The sequence below is a fragment of the Bombus vosnesenskii genome, unplaced genomic scaffold (genome assembly GCF_011952255.1).
Source record: "Bombus vosnesenskii isolate JDL3184/JDL3185 unplaced genomic scaffold, Bvos_JDL3184-5_v1.1 scf7180000016261, whole genome shotgun sequence".
NCBI lineage: Eukaryota > Metazoa > Arthropoda > Insecta > Hymenoptera > Apidae > Bombus > Bombus vosnesenskii.
Genome location: NW_022884330.1, coordinates 3,623,715 through 3,646,497, shown reverse-complemented (window position 1 = coordinate 3,646,497; position 22,783 = coordinate 3,623,715). Strand labels below are relative to the sequence as shown.

At 38.0% G+C, this 22,783-nt stretch overlaps 1 protein-coding gene across 1 annotated transcript; it reads left to right on the top strand.

Moving 5' to 3' along the window:
- The first annotated feature begins 15,839 nt into the window (after positions 1-15,839).
- LOC117241728 (protein suppressor of forked) lies at positions 15,840-21,762 on the top strand. The gene is made up of 13 exons (XM_033507760.1): positions 15,840-16,004; positions 16,119-16,310; positions 16,436-16,468; positions 18,030-18,127; positions 18,202-18,355; positions 18,438-18,671; positions 18,768-19,151; positions 19,230-19,476; positions 19,551-19,620; positions 19,725-19,821; positions 19,908-20,166; positions 20,239-20,373; positions 20,485-21,762. The coding sequence occupies exons 1-13, from the start codon at positions 15,981-15,983 to the stop codon at positions 20,694-20,696; spliced, it is 2,139 nt and encodes a 712-aa protein (XP_033363651.1). The 5' UTR covers positions 15,840-15,980; the 3' UTR covers positions 20,697-21,762.
- Positions 21,763-22,783: the final 1,021 nt, after the last annotated feature.

Sequence of the window (22,783 nt, the reverse complement as noted above, 5' to 3'; positions counted from 1 at the left end):
TCATCACGAAAAGAAAAATCGAGCGTTTCCTGCTCGATTTCTGCACATTTTATTTTGGCATCTATTACGAAACGAGATCGCTCAAGCAAAATACATTCGAGGCCAATAAAAAGAATTTAATCTTCGCTTGTGAAACGAACGAAGAATTAAAAGAAGAAGAAAGAAAAAAAGAAAAGAAACGCAGAACGTATGTCTACGTTTCTCGTGGTTTTGAGAAAAAGAGTACGTGTATCAGAGTTCGTGTAATTGATGATGCACCGAGTCGGCTGTTCAATTGTCGTCAATCTAAATGCGTCGAGTGCATAAACGAATTACGAGCCTGAAAGTAACGTTATCAAAGAAATTCTATATATATATATATATCAAAACATATCGTACGAAGGCATCGACTCTGTGCGTCGCAAGTGTAAAACCACGGTAACGTCACGCGATACGTTCTTAAACGAAGCTACTCGAAGGAGAAGGTGCAATAGGAAACACGGTGTTATAAAGGGTCTGTTGGCTACGCTGAAAGTATCGCGCGATACCGCATTATTGCATTTTTTCCTGCGAGTGACTACGTCGAGGGGAAGTTAAGTTTGCCGTGGCGTTAGCCAGATGTATCGCACGAGAATCGGATAGCTCGCGAATTGCAAGCTTGTAAATAGTTTAGAAACCTTGAGTAACGCGACGTCTGCGTACGTATATAGCACATGTGTAGCATTCCCCCGTTTTCTTCGAACCTGTATCTTCTTTTCATTTTAATGTTTTTTTTTTTTTTTTGTTTGTTCCCTTTGCCACCGCGTCAGTAACGTGGCTAAAGGTAGGCGAAACACAAGAAGACAAAACAAAAACTATTTCGAAGCTAGTTGAAAAAAGAAAAAAAAATACGATGGAACAAGATGCCAGTATATGCTAGAGCCAGTTTATATCGTTAAAAAAGAAGAAAGGAACCTCTACGTGTAAGATTAGTGCGAAGATTGATAAATTAATACTTGTTATGTGTTGTATTTTGATAGGGAATAGTGCCTTTTAACGTTAAGGAAGAGAACGCTGCGTTAGGCCTTAAGTATACTGTTAGTGCCTTAAGTCACGCGAATCTTCGTGCTTGTACACATTTCATAACGCGACCATTCGAATCCTCGTCCAGAGGACCAGTGAGATATATCAAGCGTTGCTTTATTCGGTCGAGATTCATGGAAATCAAGTTACAAGATTCTCGATACTCTCGTTTAAATGTCGTTCGAAACAAACGAGGAAAATTTCGCTAATCGTATTAACCGAATCTTCATATCTTACGTAAATTTAATTCAAGATCCTTGCTTTCGTTGTTACTCCTTCGATTCACTGTTGCCAATTGCTTCGTCTTCATCCTACTTCGACATCTACGATTTCTATCATTCTATCTGTGATTTTCATTCGAACGATCGATCGCGAAACAACGAATCACGTTCGATGGAAAATTCGTTGGAAACGCTCGTCAGATATTTCTCACCTGTTCAAGAAGCATCCTTTCGTTTCGTAAAGCCCACAGCGATTTGCGTCGAACGACAAAATACATAAGTACCACATACTCCGTTATAAACCCGCAGGGACGACCACGCCCCTGGTTGATGGTATGAATAATTTTCGTGTGATCGTCACTGCGAAATTCAATCCGAAAATGAACGAGGTGCCACCCAGGATGCCATTCTACGATCTTGATGACTGATACCGTTGTACCTTTCCTGTAAGGGATTTCTTCGGCGGAACAGCCGTCAGTAATCTGAGCAGAGCGAGGGCGATGAGAAATGCATACTGACGTCATGCCGACACCCTCTTTGATCATTATCATTTTTTTCACTGTGAGCTCGTGCCGAGTCGTACGCTTCTTAACGATACATCCCAACGTTGTGCCGTTATATCTCCACCTCGGGACGATTCATTTCGGCTAATTGTCGACGGGGTGATAAAACGATATTGTTTCCGGTTAACTTTTGCCCGTGAAGCCTCCCATTCGCGAAACGTATTAACACACATCGTCTTCGTAACATTCGTACGGGATCACCTCGTCGTTCTTCATCGTAAAATTTCGTTTCGGCCAAACTCACGTAGGTTTCTTTCTTTTCAGAACTCGATCAGTCGAAATATACGATAAAGACGAACCGCTTTCCTCGATCCGAAAAATTTAATCGCTAAACCACATTCCAATCTTTTTAAAGCGTAGCAACAAACGCCATAGCTGTTAAATTATCGTGAAAGAATCGTTTAACGATAAGCCGAGAGACAGGAAGACAGGGATTTCTATAAGAAGCATAACGACCCATCGAGGTCCCTCAAGGTTAGCGACGAACATTCCACGAGCACACACATTCCTAGGTCGTGCACGCGTACGATAGATTCGCGAAAACCCGGACAAAGAGTATCGGCAATTTGTATTTCATGTTAATGCGAAGCTATTCAATTTCCCGTAGAAGGTGAACCGTCGGTGAAACAGGAAACCGGGTAAAGGAATTGAAGGCGACCGATTTTCTACAAAGGCCCCACCTAGAAAAATTAGCATTTCAAGTGCCTTAACAGACGTCAACTGACACCTAACTAATCGAGGCTACGCGTTCGAATTGAAATCACCTTCTGCGATCGAATGGACGCTTTCGGCCATTCGGTTGACACACTTCGGTTAAAAAAAGGCGACGTAAAGTGGGAACGAGGGGCAGAGAAAAATGGATCGGCATAAAATTTCCATTGGCGATGATTGATAATTCGAAACGCGGTACGTTTGTGTATTTGTCCGAAGGATTTACAAATAGCGTATAAATCGGTTGAAAGATTTCGGTATTCGATCGTTAAAAGAAAAATATCTGTTCGCGTTCTTTAATTTTAATTAAATTTTAAGATTGGAAAAAGGAAAAGTCTTTAAATCAAAGAATTTTCTCGAAAAGAATTCGTCTTTCGACAAGGTCTTTCAAAAGTTCAACCCTCCGACGTCGATCGTTTGGATCGTCGTTGCTCGATCGTTCGATGGGTGTCGACGTACCTGAATTCGTTGTTAGATTGTTGATTTCATCATATTCTCGTGCGCTTACACGGCTGTCGGAAAGAATTCCAGCGTGGCGTATTAATAATTTAAGAGGTGCTCTTAACGAGCGCGTTCGAGTGATGTTTAATGGCCGCGCGAGAGATCGAGCGAGCGATCCTTCGAAAACGTGTCTGATAAAAAAGAAAAGAGTAGGAAAAAGTCACGATGCATCGAGCTTTTCGAAGACGTAGCTGACAGGTCAGTCCGTCAAACTAGCGATGATTTTCCATTCTTCGCTTCAAGGGCCAGTAAAATGATACACACAACGCGTACACACACACACACACACACATACACACACACACATACGTCGGTCACTAACATGCATACCTTATGAAGCAACCACACGTATAAATTGCATCCTTAATCTGCGATCATGCGCGGTGCTCAATCTCTCTTGGTGCTTTCGTACGTTGAATTTGACGTGCGTACATCGTGGACAATACGAGGTCGATTCTTAAAGATCCATTACGCAGGAGCGCAAAACGTATCGTTGCAAGAGGTGTGCACGTGTTTGCGTCTAGGAGATGTCGAGCCACATAGGAAACGAAAAGCAATAGCAAGTAATATATTTACACACGTAGTTAAGTATATTCCACGAGTTATACAACGTTAGTTAATTGCCTGAAACGCAACTTTAAAACGCCATCACTTTCGAACTCAGGAAACGAAAATGGCTATCGAGAACGAATCCGATTGATCGATTTTGATTTCTCTTTTACGAAAGAATTGTCGCGTTTTATGTGGTCCAAGAATCTCCAACGATGAAAAAAAAAAAAAAAAAAAAAAGAAAGCTACGCGAACAGAAACACAGGCCGGTGATTAATAATTTACTCAGATACGGAAATTCTCGTTAAGAAAAAGAAAAAAAGGAATAAAACGGAACTACTAGATCGTAAGGATAGATACTAGCAGATAGTAATACTTGTACATAGTATGTAAAATTATCCGTTGATCATCACCGATAGTAAAGCAACGGATCAGCGTAGCATAATTTTTCTCGCAATAATGTAATCAATGGGGGCCAGTAATTCTCTCTCGGATCTCGCACGGTGTTATACACTGCGAGGCGCGTGGCGTACCCTTTTTCTCAGCGAATTTTTGGCGCAGTCGAACATACACAATACACACACAATATACATATACACAGTTTCGTCGCGCGTGCTTCTCGTCGATTGTTCGAACGCGAGCAGCGAATGAGAACGATCGAACCTCGCGCGGAAACGCTTTCAGGTTCCTAGAACAGGTGTAAACGATCGCATCGAATGGTAACACGAATATGTTGGATCTACCGCGATGAAAATCCGTGGGTCGTCGATGAACGTGTTTCTATTGGACGCCGGAACACACGCGAAAGCTCGACTGTCGTCGAAGTTGGGAAGGTTTAAAGGGACAGTTTTAACAGTCGCGCGCCACCAACTATTACTTTATAAGAATATATGTAACTGTATATGTCGCGTAGAGTTGCGTAGGATCGATAATATAATATATTACACTACGACTCACTCTGTATAAACGAAGGCATTATTATAACTTTGTACTTTCTAATTATACATTAACCGCGTCGCTTGAGGACGGTCGCTATTCGTACCGCGCACGTCGGCAGGGGAGGTTCGTTAGTGCATTAAAAGAAAAAAATATATATATTATATATATATAAATAAAAATCTATATATATATATAGATAAATATAGATATATATTGTAAATGTGGTTGTAATCTTATTACTGTTATATCGATATATCGATGTCCTTGATTTGGATAATTTATTTATTGCGATGTGAACCGAAACGAAGATCGTGTAATTATCGTATACCGCGGAAAAGAAGAAGAAGAAAAAAAAAGAAAGAAAGAGCAAACTGATTATTGAAGTAATAGCGAAATATTATTAATACGCACGAAATTATATATTTATACAACGTTATCGACGCGAGGACACGTCTCAGAGGCGCGTCTCGTCGCGTGAAAGTCCTAAATTGTGAATCACGTTTGTGACAGTACGGTCGGGCGGATATTTAAATATCGTACTTCGCGATTCCTACTGAGGAAGTAAAAATTATTGTATCGTAAGAGGGCGGTCCGTGGCCCCGTACGTGTCCATTAAATAAATTATATCGTCGACATAATCGCTAGCACACAAGGTGTCACGCGCGTCCTGTGCGGTACAATATCGCGCCAGTCGATAATCTTATTATCGAAATGATGGTTACATATTTTAGATAATCCTATTATCATTATCATTATTACGATTCTTATTATAATTGCTACTATTACTATTATTATTGTATTTGGCAGGGTTACGACATTAAAATCGTAAAAAAAGAAAGACTAACGACTTTTCCTAACTACCTGAGAGCGATCCTTGTACCATTTCCTGATTGAAGTTTTGTCTTAAATCAATTCGAACCAATCGGAATTAATAAATTAATAGAAACATTGTCAATATCGTTTTACCAATCTTAACACGTTATTCACATTATTTGAAATATTATGTCAAAGTTTCTATGCTCGTCCTCGTTAATCAAGTCCGCTGACATCAGGTCGCTTGAATTCAAATAATTCGAAACAGTTTACCAACGTGAACCTATTATGAATGTCCAACTGAAAAATTATCGAGCGAGCCGAGAACGTGGAACCTTTTCTAAAAACGTTACCAGCCTTGCTCCCATATAAATGCATCTGCATCCTCGTTAACGTTTTACCCCGTTACACGCTAGTTAGACGGTCGTGGTACGATAAATAAAGCCGCAAAACCGGGCAAGCCTCGTAGATGTTTTGTGACAACCGGCCAGTCACAATACGATCATTAGGCTATTTTCCAGAGTGTACCGCCCTAAGACGCAATATCTCTGCCGAGGCCACGTATTTGTCCCGTCTGGCAACAAGATTTCTGCACACTGGTATTCCACTAAGTTGTAGGTAGTCTCCGTACTAGGTAAGTACAAATCCTACCGTATACCTCCGGGAGAATTTGTAGTCCGAACGGCGGCTATAACCGAGGCCATAACTTAAGCGGAATACCGTCGTTGATTCCAGTCCTCGCCGGAATTCCCTCTCGAGTCGGTGCAATTGTGGATATCAACGACGACACGACGTCCTTTCGTGCTGATACCTGGCCGTCTAGAAACCAGCGTTTCCTTTGTAAATGAAAGCGTGTCGATCGAACAGATCTTACGGGTATACTTAATTAATCGCTCGCGTTTTGCGACTGTTCTTTCGACGTTCTCCTTGGTTTCTCTCCGTGTTTTCGCGAACTATCCGAAACCATAGACGAGTAACGACACGTACGTGTAACGATTCGCGTTGTCCGATCAAATAAACTCTTCCACCTGTGCCAAGTTCTTGGGCGATGTCGATAAAAAATATACAAGGAACGAAATCATTTATGGTAGCGATGATAAGGAACTCGTATTTGCCGGCGTCGTGGTATTCGAATCGTGGTCGCGTTTCTTCCCATTGGTGGTATTTATCGGTCGAAGAAACCGGAGCGCTCTTAAGAAAGCAATATAAAGATTAAAGTTAAAAGTGTCTTTTGCTTCGTTTCATTTTGATAGTGCGGCCTCCGTGCAGAAATAACGTAAAGTTAGAAAGAACGAACGATCGAAGCGTGGCGGAATCGCAATTTCAGGCAAAGCGGCGTGTGCGCGGCGAGCGTGCAGTCGCCTATATAGATCATATCGTTAATTGAAAACGGTGAAGGGACTGTTGGGAACAATAACGAGATCGGCAGGAAAACGCATTCGCACGGCGGTGTTTCGAAAGAAGGATATCTGCATGCTGTCGGTGGTGCCGCCGCACCGCGTAGAGAAGCAATCGATGGTTGTTGCGGCACGCATCCCTGAATCGGGTCTGGTGTACCGTGTACGCTCACGACGTTTTTACTGCTCGCTCTGCTTCTAATGGGATCGAGCCTCCATAATTGAATTTACGAACCGCTCCAGTATACCCACGTCGTCCATTTTCCGCGAGCCCCTGTTGACGGCCACGTGACATTCCCATCGCATCGGAGCCCTACGAGGCACGAACGTGCTTAATGCTCCCGGTTCCACTCGATTTCCATTCGAACCGGCCCCGAAGTATATTTCGTCGATGCTAATGACGGTATAACTTACTAACCTTATACCCGTATTTCTATTAACCGTCCGTTAACTATCAACAAAACGGTTACAAATTGGCGTGCGCCGGTGAATCGCGGCAGAAAAACAGAGCCGAAGGATAGTGGCCGTCGCGAGTGAAATGTAAGCGCGCGGCTCATCGCGAAGATCGGACGTATCGGTAATTAAATTTACTAATAGAAATTATAGGGTATCGATAGGTAACGGATGCTCGGCGGAACGTTGATTACCGTTGTGCCGGGTAATTGGGCCGGCGACCGACGAAAGAAGAGAAACAGAAGAGTTATTGGGTACAGGGTCGATCGTTTGCTCGCTCGCTCGTTCGTTCGTTCGCTCGTTCGTTCGTTCGCAATTAGCAACACCGATTCCAGCGTAACGATACTCTTAACGTTCACGAGCATGTACGATAACCGATAAATTAATGATTCATAGATCGCGTATGCAGTAATCGATCAACTTTTTATACGTCCCTTATTGGTTCGTAATAAACGTAATGGGCTGATTGATCGTATCCGATTAATGAATTGATTCTTCTTTAGCGTGTATGGTAATTGAACATTTCCTGAATTCCAGTGACTCTGGTCTTGAAAACGGCTATCGCTGTACTTGCACGCGTTTAGCTATTTTAACTCTCGGCTATTTACGATCGAGTTACTTAAGACCTGAACTATGTAAAAAAACTAGAGAATGCAATTTTAACGCTATTCCTTCTATTTTTATTCAACAATGGAATTACTTCAAGGAAATGAAACAGTGTAAGTAAGAAATGACTCAATTTCCTATATCTTCAAGATGATAATATCAAAACTACATTGTCTAAAATAACACGATTTTCTTCTTATGAAATTGATCACATGCAGCGAAGAAATAAACGATCGCAATCAAACTTTTCGATAAGCAATCAAGATGATTCGAATAGATGTGTTTAGATATTTCTGGACACGTAAACCGTAGTACGCGTCATTTATCATGGCTATCGAATTTTTTTTCTACGATCGTTGGCACGATAACGCGAAAAAGTCATCGGTCGCGAATAAGGGTACACCGCATAAAGCAGCGTGATTACCGTTACACTGAAATATACGTTTGCGTATAGTTGAACGTAACGAATGGCCCGGTGTGTTCGCGCTCGTTATTAATCGCTCAGACTGGCTCGCGTGGATATATATTTGTCATCATTAGTGGGTGCGAGGTGCAAATATATTTGTACGCAAGCGGTACAATTCCTGGCTTATAGAGCCATTGCATTTAGAAACGTCGGCGCCGTTTATCGATCGGCGATTGTATCTTCGGACGAGCCGATTCGTAAACCTAAATGTCTCTAGCGAAACGCAGAAACCATTCTTAGCTTGATAATACGTTAAAAATATAAAAGTATCATAGAAAGAGTACTACGAAATTGTTGAAATTTGAAATTATTTCATTGTTAACCGCACAGTAACAAATTACCAAAGTAACAGAAAAGAAAGGAAGAAATCGATATATATCTGAAAGAAATTTCTTAAGGATCGATTATTAATCGAATAGGAATTTTAAAATCTCCAGCAAATCTTACAAGATTGGCGAATCGTTCAATGGAGGAAAAAACCCAACAGAATGAGACCGACATTAGCTACAGTTTCAACTGGAGCTACCAACGTTTCGGCGATGTATGAACGAAACCGAGACATCTTTTTGCGGTGTTGCACGCGGTTATAAATCATGCCTCACGTGCACATTCGTGGCGAACCTATTTGATTGCATACGTATAAGGGATTGGATACTACACTGTGCGGGTTCGTTGCCGAGTGGTAAAAGTGACGATATAATTTTAGCCGGGCATTAGAAAGTGAATTACGAAAACGTTCGCAGCTCGTAAAAGGGATTGGAACTCGTTACGATTAGGTTTAATTTTAAGCATTTTAACAATCGTAGCACATTAGTACGAAACGGAAAAATATAAAACACGTAGAAAATTCAGGGTATGCGGTCAAACCGATGGTGGTACAACGAATTTTATTAAGTCGATGACGATAAATGCCCCCCGTTACAAATGCAAACGATTACGATCGAAGCAATTACGCTTATCACGAAAATTGTACGTCTCGCGCATTTTTCAATCGGTTAGAGCCGTAAAAATCGGTTGATTATTTAAAACCGAAGTTATATACAATGCGAATAGCGACAAAATCGTTATCTTCTTCGGGCTGCTTATACTTAGACGATTAATCTCGTTTTATGGAAATGCACACGAAGATAGGAAAGAAAAGGTGGGAACGTACCGCGTATTTCTTGGGAATACTTTGCCAAACGAATGTAACTAAAACGAGTGACAATTTTATCGTAATCGTGTGGCTTATTTCACCATTATTGGACCGTTGGTCGTTTCTAAAACGATCGGTATAAACGCTTTTGTCTACTCAATAGCATACTAATACCCTTTATGGCGTCATCGTGATTTCATCTTGCATAGCCGGAGTCAATTACAAAGAAGCAACATTTTCATGCGGAAAATCGGCTTAGCCATACCCGTACCAATGGAGCAAGGTAATTCGATCTCTTTATAGATCTCGAAAGCATACGAAAAAGTTAATATTGCTTTCGCGAGATGGATCATCGTCGACGACGGGGAAACTTCGCCACCGTATTTGTACGGCCGATAAAATGACACCGGACTCGCAACTCACGGATAACGAGCCAACTTTACGAAACAAAAGATCGCGCAGTATACGTTGGTAGACATAAGCAGACATACGCGCCTGCATTTCTACGAAACTACCGTCGCAGAAAGTCCACGCTAGCCCATAACGCATGTCATATCTGACGATCTTTACGAGGGAGCTGATCGTTCGACGACGACTACGAGCCAGCCAAGCCAGCAAGAAACAACGACAAAGTTGAATCTACCAATGAAAACGAACGTTCTGCAGCATGTTCAGATGCGGGCCGACGAGTCTGTTACGGTAATCGCCGGATCGTCGACACTTAGCAACGCGAATGACGCGTTGAAGGGTTCGTTTGATTAATTAAGTCGCGAGTAAATGTCGAGTATCGTGTTTGTTGAGATCATGCTCGTATTACATATATCGCTGGTTTGCTGCAAGAGTGACATATGTATGTAGAAACCTGCTAATTTTTACACCTTTGCACAAATTAATGCTATCTCCTGAAAGATCTATTTTACTACTATGTCGCTCCTCTAACAGATCAACGATGCATATACGATATGTCGTCTGAGAAGATGTTGGAAAAATAGGGAAACCAGCGATGTCGATTCGCGCATCATTGGAGCGGACTGTGAGAACGAATCGTGGCGAAAAGTGTGAAAAGATGTGCAGACCTTGAGAAAACTTATCGCAACTGTATATTAATCACGTAATTACTGTCTTATCGACACCTATCGTGAATATATATAAAATTGTACTATTTATAATTGCTTCAACACGTTTGACGTATCGATGCTTTAATCAACAAGGATCATCGATCATCGTTTCACCTATAACAACGTGACGACATTTCTCCCAAGAAACATCTGTTTAAAAATATCGAAAAGGCATTCGATCAGATGAATTTCTCGATCAGGATCCCCGTTTCTTCATAAAGGGCCGCGTGACGTTTCGATGACGCTCGGCCGTGTCTGACGACAGGCAAATGAGTAATTTATTGCGCTCGATCATCGGGACCTTTCGTTCCTTTGCTTATTTTTTCCTGTCTTTTTACTCTTCCGCGTCAACCGTGTACAGCTGTTCCTACGGCTACCAACGACCTCTATCTACGGTCTCGAAACAGCTTTTCAGGTTTAGGAGCGAGTTCGTGTCACGTTTCCCACGGCAGCGGTACACTGCGAGTTGCATACATACGCACATGCAAGAAACTCACCGCCATAAAATGTTCTTTACGCATTTCGCAGTTCCCTCTTAGGCGAACGACGAAAGGGAGCTCCGCGCGCGAATGTTCATATTTTTCTATCGAGATGCCGCCGCCACCGTTGTTGGCCGTAAGCAGATTTATATTTATTTCCCGTAGATCGACGCGCTCTCGTCCCGATGATTTTAATGACCGAACTGAACTTTTCGACTCCCCTCGCGAGCGATGGTTTTCCCCGTTTTGAAATAATTACATAACGTTTCGTTTAAGACGTTTCACGTATCTATAAACGCTCGTTTTCCTTTAGCGAGGAAGTATTTATGTAAATGAAGGTCTGAAATACGGTTAGAAGGGATATTCTTGGCTCAGACGATGGTGCAACCCAATGAATTCAAAGAGCATCGAGAATGATAAGTAATACGAGGAGAGTTTTACGGTAGCCAAGGTTGCAACCAACGAATTCAGTTGCACAATGATATAGCTCTCGGAAATCAGTTCACTGGCATGGTAGAAAGGTACTTACACACGAGCGTTTGCGGCTGTGATTATTAGCTTTACCTTAACCAGTTACTCGCTACACGACACATGGATATATCAAGGTTGCAGCGAACTCGCGCAGCTTCCATGTGTTTCGCAAAACACCAACGGATTTGACGTTTCCTTGTTTCAAAAGAATGTAACTCGAATGTGCTCGCTGACAAGGCCGTTTAATAAGTCTGTTTCTTCATCGATGCTTGAAGCGGAATAGCAAAGCTTTAAGAAACTTGGATCAGATCTATTCGCGAAAGGACTCTGGGCTAAAGAGGATGTCTCTTGAAGCATAAAACTGTGAATCATTTATGATCTAATAAATTTCTCTGCTTATGGTCCAATCCAAGTCTCAAATTCTAATCGTTGACTGCGACATCTCAAGCTCTATCACCGTGCGAAAAATTATAAAAGAAGACAACGCAACGTCTTAAGACTTCCACGTAAAGCGGACGTAAAATTCTTCCAGCATTGTGGACGTGAATCGATTATATCTCACAGATGGTTCGCGATTGCCAACTGTGCACCCCGTAGTTTATATCGTTCCTAGCCAGATTCGATTATTAGTCAGCACGATCGATTCGAGGAGCATCATTCCTGCTCGTCTCACGATCCGTCAAATATCACTTATTTGGTCGTGGCGTTATTAACGGATTAGGTGCGGTTTACGCCAGTTTCGCGTTTATCGCGCATGAATCTTGGAAAGTAACAGTCGAGCACCGTCGAAGGGATCGAATCGAGAACATGCGCTCCTCGAGGTTTTGCTACTAGCCGCGGGTAATTTACACGCGCACCCGTCCAAACGAGAATTTCGACATTGATGCGGCTCACAGAGGAGTTACGGGAAAGATGGAAAATCAACGATGTGTAATATTTATGGTATGTCCGAACGAAAATTGCAAAACTGCTTGGGAGGTTCAGCTGCAAGAGAACAGATGAATCGGCTCGATAACATGGAAGAAGGTGCTTCGATGGGTGAAGCGTGGAGTCTGTTGGATTGAAAGATCGAAAGAAGCGAAATTTACATAAATTCAATGTAACATTTCGATTTTGCGTCGATAATCCTCATTGAAGCGGCGAGATTAACTGCACTTTGTTCTAGACTTTGGCGCGTAATATATCCTTGAATTTACCATCTTAGTTAGCTATGCATAATCACGGTCTCAAGTCCTTGGTATCGTTGTTTTGTCAATTGTTAATTTTAATGCTGTCCATCCTTCACCGCGATGATACTCTTTCCTTTCTTGAACCCTTACTATGTATCTTCTATTGTAGGAAGAACACGAGAAGTACACCATTTCTTGTCATAATTCGTGATATATAAGCGTTGACAAATTCTGGTCGATACTCCCTGTCCCTACGATTAACGAACAGCAACTATTTAATAAAGGTTTTTCGAGGCGCAGTTTAGGCTTATTTCCCAATTGATGCACTTGACGGATGATGCGTATGCACTTAAATCGGCCAATCTATAGCGTTACTCAACCTGTTTTTAACAAGATATTTCCGTATTGTCGCGTTAGCGCACGCACACAACGTACGTAAAACCGTCTCGACCCGCCCCTGTCCAGTCATGTCAGCGCTAAATGAACCATCAGGGCCGCCATAAATCCTCGGACTATCAGATGAGCAGCCACGGACTTGCCTGTCCCGGATATAACGAGGGACCACCGCCCAGCGTAATGGAAGCACTCTCTGTCGACGCTCGAAAGATACCTTCGAGATTGGACCTTGGCTCCTTGTCCCGCTGGACGAACCAACTCCATCTGATCCGATCTAACAACTATACAGGATTCTTCTAGCAAACAGCTTCTCTAATCCCGTCTAATTTCGTCGGAAAATTATGGAGTTCCTCTAAAAATCACACCTTTCCTTGCCTACATAAATGTATGTAAACGAGCGCCTAGAATTTGGAGGATTTCTCACCCTGATCTTTGATTTGGATCTAAGTTACTGCTTATTTCGAAAGATACGGTTGCCAGGTATACTGCTGCTGCGTTCGATCTTCAACAAAAATCTATCGAAGAAGCTCGACAAGGTCGAACAAAGGCGGAGAACATTGTTAATTACACGGCCGTGCTGGTATCGATGTGGCTGCCGTAGGAGTAACCCGGCCGAGTGGCCAGCAGTAAAGATGGCATCGTACACACTAACGAGTAACAAGTGGCGTGACGTTTCAGTTAAGCTTTACTTTGCAATGTGTGCGAAAGACTGGGAAGAAGATATCGGTATGCCACGACCAGCTACCTATCGTCTCACCTTTGGGCTCTAATTAACGCTGAGATTCATTATCGACACCTCGTTGTACTGTCGGCCACTGTCTTAATTTAGGGTTCAATGTTTTTCGTCATTTTACTCCGCGTCCACTGCGTTTGTTTTCTTTTTTTGTTGTTTTGTAAAAATAAATACAATTAAACAAAATTCTCGAATGATATTCTTTGAAGAAATAATATTCATCGAGGACTCCTTTAAATCACAAGTGTTGTAGAAAAATGGTTACTTTGGAAACGGTGTTAGAAAGGTCTCTAGAGCATGCACTATCTGCATCATTATGCAAAATAGAAATTTGTTCGGTGCACGAGTAACAAATGGTCCTCCGTTCGAGCCATCATTTGTAAGGCACAGCTTAGTTTGCATGTATGCATCTGCTGGCTGCATTAAGTTAGTTACGCTTAAATGCAAATTGACGCGTTAATCGATCTGTTCTGACTTCGGAACTCTGTGTATAATGAATCTCCTTACGAGATCCAGCTCGCCGAAAAATCGTGTTTATCGTTGCCTTATAGAATATCCGAAGTATCGAGAAGTATAGTATTATCGAGATTCTTAAAATCTCTCTCTCTCTCTCTGTCTGTTTGTATGTCTGTCTGTCTGTCTCTCTCTCTCTTTCTCTCTCTCTCCCCCTCTGTCTGTCTGTCTGTCTGTTTCTCCCCCCCCCCTCTCTCCCCCTCTCTCCCCTCTTTCTCTCTTCCTCTCTCCCTCTCTCTCTCTCTTTCTCTCTCCCTCTCTCCCTCTCTCTCTCTCTCTCTCTCTATTAAGGAACGTTTATCTTACAATATTCTCACGATTGAGTCGAATCAAATGCACTACGATGGATGCTCAATCGTTTTCCTCCAGACATATTATTCAGACTATTATATCGTACACGAAACGATGTGAATCTCCCGAGCATCTATTCAAGATCCTGTGGCATAACAGTACCAGAAGATAGGTGTTCACCTGAGATCGATTCTAAATTCGCGCCCCGGGCTGATCGACCAACTCGTCACAGTAGATTTGACTCGATCGTGACTAATACTTCAGCGGTAGTAACTTTCAATTCTCATAGCTACTTATGATCAAAAATCGAAACGTCTTCTTTCGATTGTTCGAATCGAATTTGAAACAGTATACAATTGACAGATGATGAATGGGATGAACTAGACTATAATCATTTAACAATCAATGATTCATAATGATATCATATGTGTATATATATATATATATATATATGAATATATATGTACATGTATATATATATATATATATGTATATATATATGTATATATATATGTATGTATATATTCAATGAAATTGTACCAATGAAATTGTTATTCGAAAACCGAAACTATTGTACATGATATAGACGGAAGTTCACATTGATTAGAGACGTACCTCGATTACGTCAAAAATCACATATCCGTTTAGTGGGATATTGGAAGAGAAAAAATCTGTTACATTGTTAGACAACAAAATTTGATAAAGCTTAGAATCTGTATTATCGGCGATGTGATTTAATTAGTACGAACTTGCTTATACATTGAATGTGTTACATATGCCTACCATTCGATATATCTACGTATATGGTTATAATCGTCATATATGTATTGTGATAAATTATAATACAGATTTTACAAATAAGAGAAACGTTCTTATAGAAAATTAAATTTTTTTGCATATTTAATCCTTATATAATAAAGAAATGACGAGGTATTAATACATAATTAATTTTCTTACCAAGACGAAATTGTTTAACATTCCATACTGGTTCAAAGTTGCTCATCGATGAATTGCAATGGCCTTTTTTCTTCAACTATAAGTATCTCTACTCATTATGTGTATAATATTTGCATTTTTTACATAAAAATCCACCTTATTAGATTAAAAATGTATAAATTAATAGGAATTTTCTTTTAGCAGATTCTCATGATTTGAAACGACGCACATTAAAGACGCACTAAAATGGCTGCTATCGATGGAGGTCGAATATCGAACGATTTCTCAAAACGATATATTGAACGTGTTCTCAAAACGATATATCGGACGCCATCGAAATTCTGATTTCTGGACGCCATTACCTACTTAAGCTTGTAGGCAATTAGGGCTGGCTGTGTTGTATTTTTATTCAACAATTTTCATTTCGATACGTAGAAGTTCTTGCATCAAGAAATTAGAATTGTTTCGGAGAATTAAAAATGACAGACGATAAAACAGAATTTGTAAGTACTATGTATTATTGCGATAGCGTTCATGAAGTAATTATAACCTCACTTTCTACAACATCCGTTTAGCTTGTACATTTTATATAATTGTTTGCCCTTCTTTATTTATAGGATTGGGGAAATGAAAAATTACAACGTGCTCAAAAAACTGTAGATGAATCTTCTTATGATTTGGAAGCATGGAGCATCCTTATCAGAGAAGCGCAAAACAGACCTATCGTAGAAGTAAGGCCAGTTTTTGAAAAACTTGTGTCTGTGTTTCCTTCTGCGGGCAGATATTGGAAAATTTATATAGAACAAGAGGTAACATTATTACAGTTTCAGTGAACTATATCTATTAAAAATTATCAATATAAATGATTCTTTATCGAGTAATGCGATTATTGTTGAAACAGAAAGTTTAGTTTGTAATTTTTTTACTGTTTCAGATGAAAATGCGCAACTTTGAAAAGGTGGAAAAGGTATGTTAATATTAATTGTCTGAGTTTCAAAATTTAATGAAAGCACTTTCTATATTATCAAACTTCTAGTTATATATAATGTTCAATTTGTTTGTTCGGGATGATACATAGTTTTCGTTATTGATTTTAAAATAAAAGTATTGGTTGAACTTTTTTTTAATACAGATTCATGATATGCATGTTTGTTTATTAATCAAGAATGGTTATAGATTAAATAACCATTGTATGAAATAATTAATTTCTAATTAAACATTGATATTTAAAGAGTTCTATTTTAATTTTTTAGTGCAATAAGGTTACATTTAATAATGGTAGGATATTATTAACCCATTGTGATCAAATATTATCATACAATGTGATTCTAAGCACTTTTCATATTATATGAGGTGAATAAAAACAATATTTCACCATACACAAATATCTCATTGATTACAATTGATCTGTTGGTATATTTGGGAGGTTGTTTTCTTTGTTGAATGATGTATACATTGAATATATTTAATGTAACAAGCTTAATAATAATAAATACACATTACTAGTATAAATCAACTTACGAAGGCAACTTTCTGAATGTAACAGCCTTGTATTCCTTCCTGCAATACATTTTTTAGTGTGCTTGGATTATGTTACTTAAAATAAAATAATAGTCATATTACATGAAGTGTAGAAATCTTATTAAGAACAGTATGAAATAAAAATATTATGAACAAATATTAAGCATTAATTCGATTGAATTACATTTGTGTAAAGTATATCTACCTCTTTGCAAATAAGGAAAGTATTGGTGACACACATATTTGTCTCAGTATTATGTGTAGTTTTGAGACAATTAATATTTCTAGATATTATTTCATAAGTATGCTTTGGGAATTACATCATTTTCCTTCCCCCAGCACAGTATTTGAGGCTTCAAATATTGTGAAATTTCTATAGAGGTAGCATAAGGTGACAAATACATTGAAATATTAATTCATTGTATGTTTATAATATATAGTAGAGGCAAATAATTCCTATACTTAATCATGGTATAATTTTGCTATGTTTTGTCACCCTATGTTGCTTCAAATTGTCTAAATTTTTTTATGATGTTTTGGGATCATTCATTTCTAGATCCCACATAGGTCAATTATATTATTAACCCCGCCAAAAAATAAATAAACTTTTTATTCAATGGGGTTTATTTTGTGTTACCTTTATAATCTCATATCTGAAAAATTTTTTCCTAATTATTTCCCAATGAAAACATGTTTATTCAATAAACCATTCTCAATTGATGCACTGGTGCATTATTATTTCTCCCATTACATACAAACAATATTGTAGTAGTGATTGTATTAAAGACCTGCTTAATAAATTATTGAATTTTTACTTCCTGATATTTTGATGTGATTCTTATTGGTTTTATCAATAATGTTTAAATATGTGTTTAAAAAAGACTTGCCTATAAGGGTAAGTAAGGTGGTAGATATGTAATGTTTTGTGTAACCACACTTAAATGAGCTTTAACTGATGTCGCACTATTTTCTTATATTTCCTCTAAAGTACTTCTTTTGTCTGACAGCTTTTCCAAAGGTGCCTTATGAAAATCTTAAATATTGAGTTGTGGAAACTTTATCTTTCTTACGTGAAAGAAACTAAAGCCAGTCTTGCAACATACAAGTATGTATTTATATCTTTAAGTATGTTTTTAATAAAATAATTGCAGCAAGATTTATTACATAATTTATTCATAGGGAAAAAATGGCACAAGCATATGACTTTGCACTGGATAAAATAGGTATGGATATCCATTCCTATAGTATATGGAATGATTACGTTACATTCCTTAAAAGTGTGGAAGCTGTTGGTTCATATGCTGAGAACCAAAAAATTAGTGCAGTGAGGAAGGTAACGAACTATGTGTTCTTATTGGATTATATATTAATATATTTTATTGATTTGCTTCATACATTGGTGATGTTAATTGTAGGTGTATCAACGAGGTGTAGTTAACCCTATGATAAATATGGAACAATTATGGAAAGATTATATGGCTTTTGAACAAAATATTAATCCAATAATTGCGGATAAAATGGCTATTGAACGTTCTAGAGATTATATGAACGCAAGACGAGTTGCCAAAGAATTAGAAGCTGTAACAAGAGGATTGAACAGAAGTGCTCCTAGTGTACCTCCAACCGGTCATCCAGAAGAAGTTAAACAGGTAATTATTGAACTACTTTGTAAATATCAATTATTATAAATTGTAGATATTATGGTATAAATGTTTAAACATAACAAAATGATATTATTGTTTTAGGTTGAATTGTGGAAGAAATATATTGCATGGGAACGTAGTAACCCTTTAAGAACTGAAGATACTTCTTTAGTTGCTCGCAGAGTAATGTTTGCTATAGAACAGTGTTTATTATGTTTGGGTCATCATCCTGCAGTGTGGCATCAAGCTGCACATTTTTTAGAACTTAGCTCAAAAATATTAACAGAAAAAGGAGATGTAAATGCCGCAAAAAATTTAAGCGATGAAGCAGCAACAATGTTTGAAAGAGCAACAAGTACATTGTTGTCCAAAAATATGTTATTATACTTTGCGCATGCCGATTTTGAAGAAGGAAGAGTAAAATATGAAAAAGTTCATCAAATATATCAAAAGTTCCTTGATATACCTGACATTGACCCTACACTAGTTAGTATCTATTGTTTGTTAATACTAAATATTTTATTCAATGATTTGAGTATTACTAAATTGAATGCCATTTCGTAGGCGTATGTACAATACATGAAATTCGCAAGACGCGCTGAAGGTATAAAATCGGCTAGAACGGTTTTTAAAAGAGCTCGCGAAGACCCAAGATGTAAACATCATGTATATGTTGCTGCTGCATTAATGGAATATTATTGCACGAAGGATAAAAATATTGCTTTTCGGATATTCGAATTAGGTTTAAAGAAATTTGGGGACAATCCTGACTATATACTTTGTTATATTGACTACTTGTCACATTTGAATGGTGAGCTAACTTTTTAAGAAATAAATTTACATATATTTTACATATCTCAATTCTAATTGCGTTTAATATTTCAGAGGACAATAATACAAGAGTTTTATTCGAAAGAGTTTTATCATCTGGTAGTTTAGAACCTGAAAAATCAGTGTAAGTGATAAATCTGTTTGCTTACAATATTAATAAACGTGTATGAATTATTTTTATAATTATTTTACTCTTAATATTTATCTTGTATTTAATATTATTTTCAGCGATATATGGAACCGATTTTTAGAATTTGAATCTAATATTGGAGATCTAGCAAGTATTGTAAAAGTTGAAAAACGACGTAGTGCTGTATTAGAAAAGGTATTATTGATCTGCATAACCTTTATTTGATATCTTTTTGTAATTTATACAATTTTTAATTTTTTTTTTTTTTTTTTTTTTTGTAGATCAAAGAATTCGAAGGTAAGGAAACAGCACAATTAGTAGATAGATATAAATTCTTGGATCTATATCCATGTACTCCTATGGAGTTACGGTCCATTGGATATATGGAAGTATCCAGCGTTGGAAGAAGTACAGTTGGCGCATTACCACGAATACCAGATCCAGAGGAAGCTATAGCATCATTGCCAAGACCTGATATATCACAAATGATACCTTATAAACCAAAAGTAAATCCATTACCTGGAGAGCATCCAGTACCAGGTAAATTCCTTTATTAAAACATACTATATCTAAATTTAGTTGTCTATAATGCATGATAAAAAATTTTTATAGGTGGATCTTTTCCATTGCCACCAGCTGCAGCACAACTTTGTACCATGCTTCCTCCACCTGGATGCTTCAGAGGACCATTTGTGGCTGTTGATTTACTCATGGATGTTTTCAATCGAATTCAGTTACCTGACCATGGTAAGGTTACAAATACTATCAAATGAGTCATTTTCATTTTTAATTAACTCATCAAAATATAACAACAATGTATGGAATTTGTGTTCTAAAAGAAGGTTTTTTTTTACATAGCCCCATTGCCGGTAGCGGATAACGGATGTGATACAAAATTGTTTGACCTAGCGAAATCCGTACATTGGATAGTCGACGAAAGTAACGATGGGGTTAGTATTGGATCTAAACGTAGAAGAACGCGCTTAGGTGATGACAGCGAAGAAGAAGACTTACCACCGCCACCCGCAAATGACATATATCGCCAAAGACAACAAAAACGAGTCAAGTAAATAAAAGAAAATTACATATTCACCAGAGTTACGTATCAGCTCCACGTATTTTGGAGAAATATGATACATGTTATCATATATTTTTACATTTTCTGTTTGTTCTAAAAGAAGTTTCCTAAAAGAACGAACCTATTATTACTGAAAAGCGTACGTTACGTATATAACAGCTACTAAATTTCTTATGTGACACTGTGCACAATACTTTGAGTACTATGTACTCAGAAATCCTATATTTACATTGTTGATTTCATCTTTGTTCAAATGTGTTCATTTACATATAAAGTGTCTAATATGTATATCAGATATAAGAAGATAAAATTGGGAACGTCCAGTAGATTGAAATTGATTGTATTGTTAGTTACATCATTGTAAACTACAGATTTAGCATAGGTATAAGATTGAGATATAATTTTTACACCAGTGTTTATGACAATTTATATCATATATGAGTAAAACATTTCTCAGATTATAAAAAATGGTTGCACAACCATTTTAGAATGAAAATAATAGGCATAACACTTATGATTTTATTGAAGTAAATCGTTTCATTGTATTTCGAACTACAATAAAACTCTATTTATTTGAACTCGTCGAGACAAATAGTTTGTATAATAGGATTTCGCTAATTATGCCCAGTACCTAATAAATGAATTCAACAGGCGAAGGATCAGTTAGTTGGGCATTAACTTTTCAGTCAGATAAATGGATTTTTACTGTATATAGAAATATTGCGTTATTTAGAATCATTATAAAAATTGATAGATAAAGAATATGAATCTTCTTAGTTATAAGTTTGTTCTCATCGTACAGTGTCGAATCAAATGTATTCGAAAAAATAGTTTCCTCATTTCGTTTCTTATTTCAATATTTGTATTCGTTTTTATAAATTTTGTATACTTTTCTAATGATTAACTATTAATGTATTATCTATTATTTTCTTTTTTAACATTTGTTAAAATAGAATATCTGCGGAAAACTATTTATCCGAATACGCTTGTCCCGCTCTGTATTGTTAAGACGATCTATATAATTTAATGTACAGGACCAATAAATTGTCGAAATTCCACTGCAGTTTTTTTATTCAAGAATATTTCTATCTTTTCTCCAGAGAAAATTGACGTGTGTGACATTTATATGTTAGTGAAATGGTACATGTCGTCAGAGCTTTAGTCAGCAGGTATAACTACTCAATGAAGGCGCAATTAAACTTTGATCACTGTAACTAGTTCGAGTGGCTGTTAATGGCCCTCTCGGGAAATTGTAAGTTGAGCTATATGCTACGAAAGTAGTTGTTCTCAGAGATTGGAATCATTTTGAAATTTGCACATACAGTTGCAACTTTAGTTAGATTTAGTTAAGTGCTATTTATATTGATACATGGTATAATTTAAATGACTCAAACTAAGAAATACTAAAAAAAATTATCTAATTGTAATACAACATAGTACCTTTGGTTAATCAAATGTTGTAACACTTCTCCCCAATCTGTCGCTGTGCTTATACCAACTGTGTGTAGTAGAAGCTGTGGAATCTGGAGGAATCTCTATTACACAGGCATAAATCCCAGTACGTTTAATGCGTAATTGTGGCATAGTTCCACGTCTATCTATCTTAAGCGAAGATACCTAGCATTTGTACACTTCTCAAATTAGTTAAACAAGCGACATTCCTTCCAAATAATCGAGTTACGATTTGCACAAAGATACTGATATTGCCAAACATATTTTGCATACTCTCCATACTACAGCGACCATTAACTCCTTTCGGCGAACCCAGAATATACGTTGAGATAGCAACGAAACCGATATTAACTAATGATAGAATGAACTTTTGTTAGGAAGAAACAACTAATTCATTTTACATAAAAAGTGTAAGATATATTAATTTCTATTTTCTTCTGCTACGATACTTAGATTGAATCCCTTTGAGAGTCCTCTAATGTCGTAGCAATTCCGTAAAACAAAGAAATTCTACTGGCAGAGATTCTAACAGCCACCTGAACCTATGGATCCAGGTGTTTCCGTACCGATTCAATAACCCGCGTCGCGCCATTTAAATGTCTAATGTGTCGTCATTTCGTATTCTAA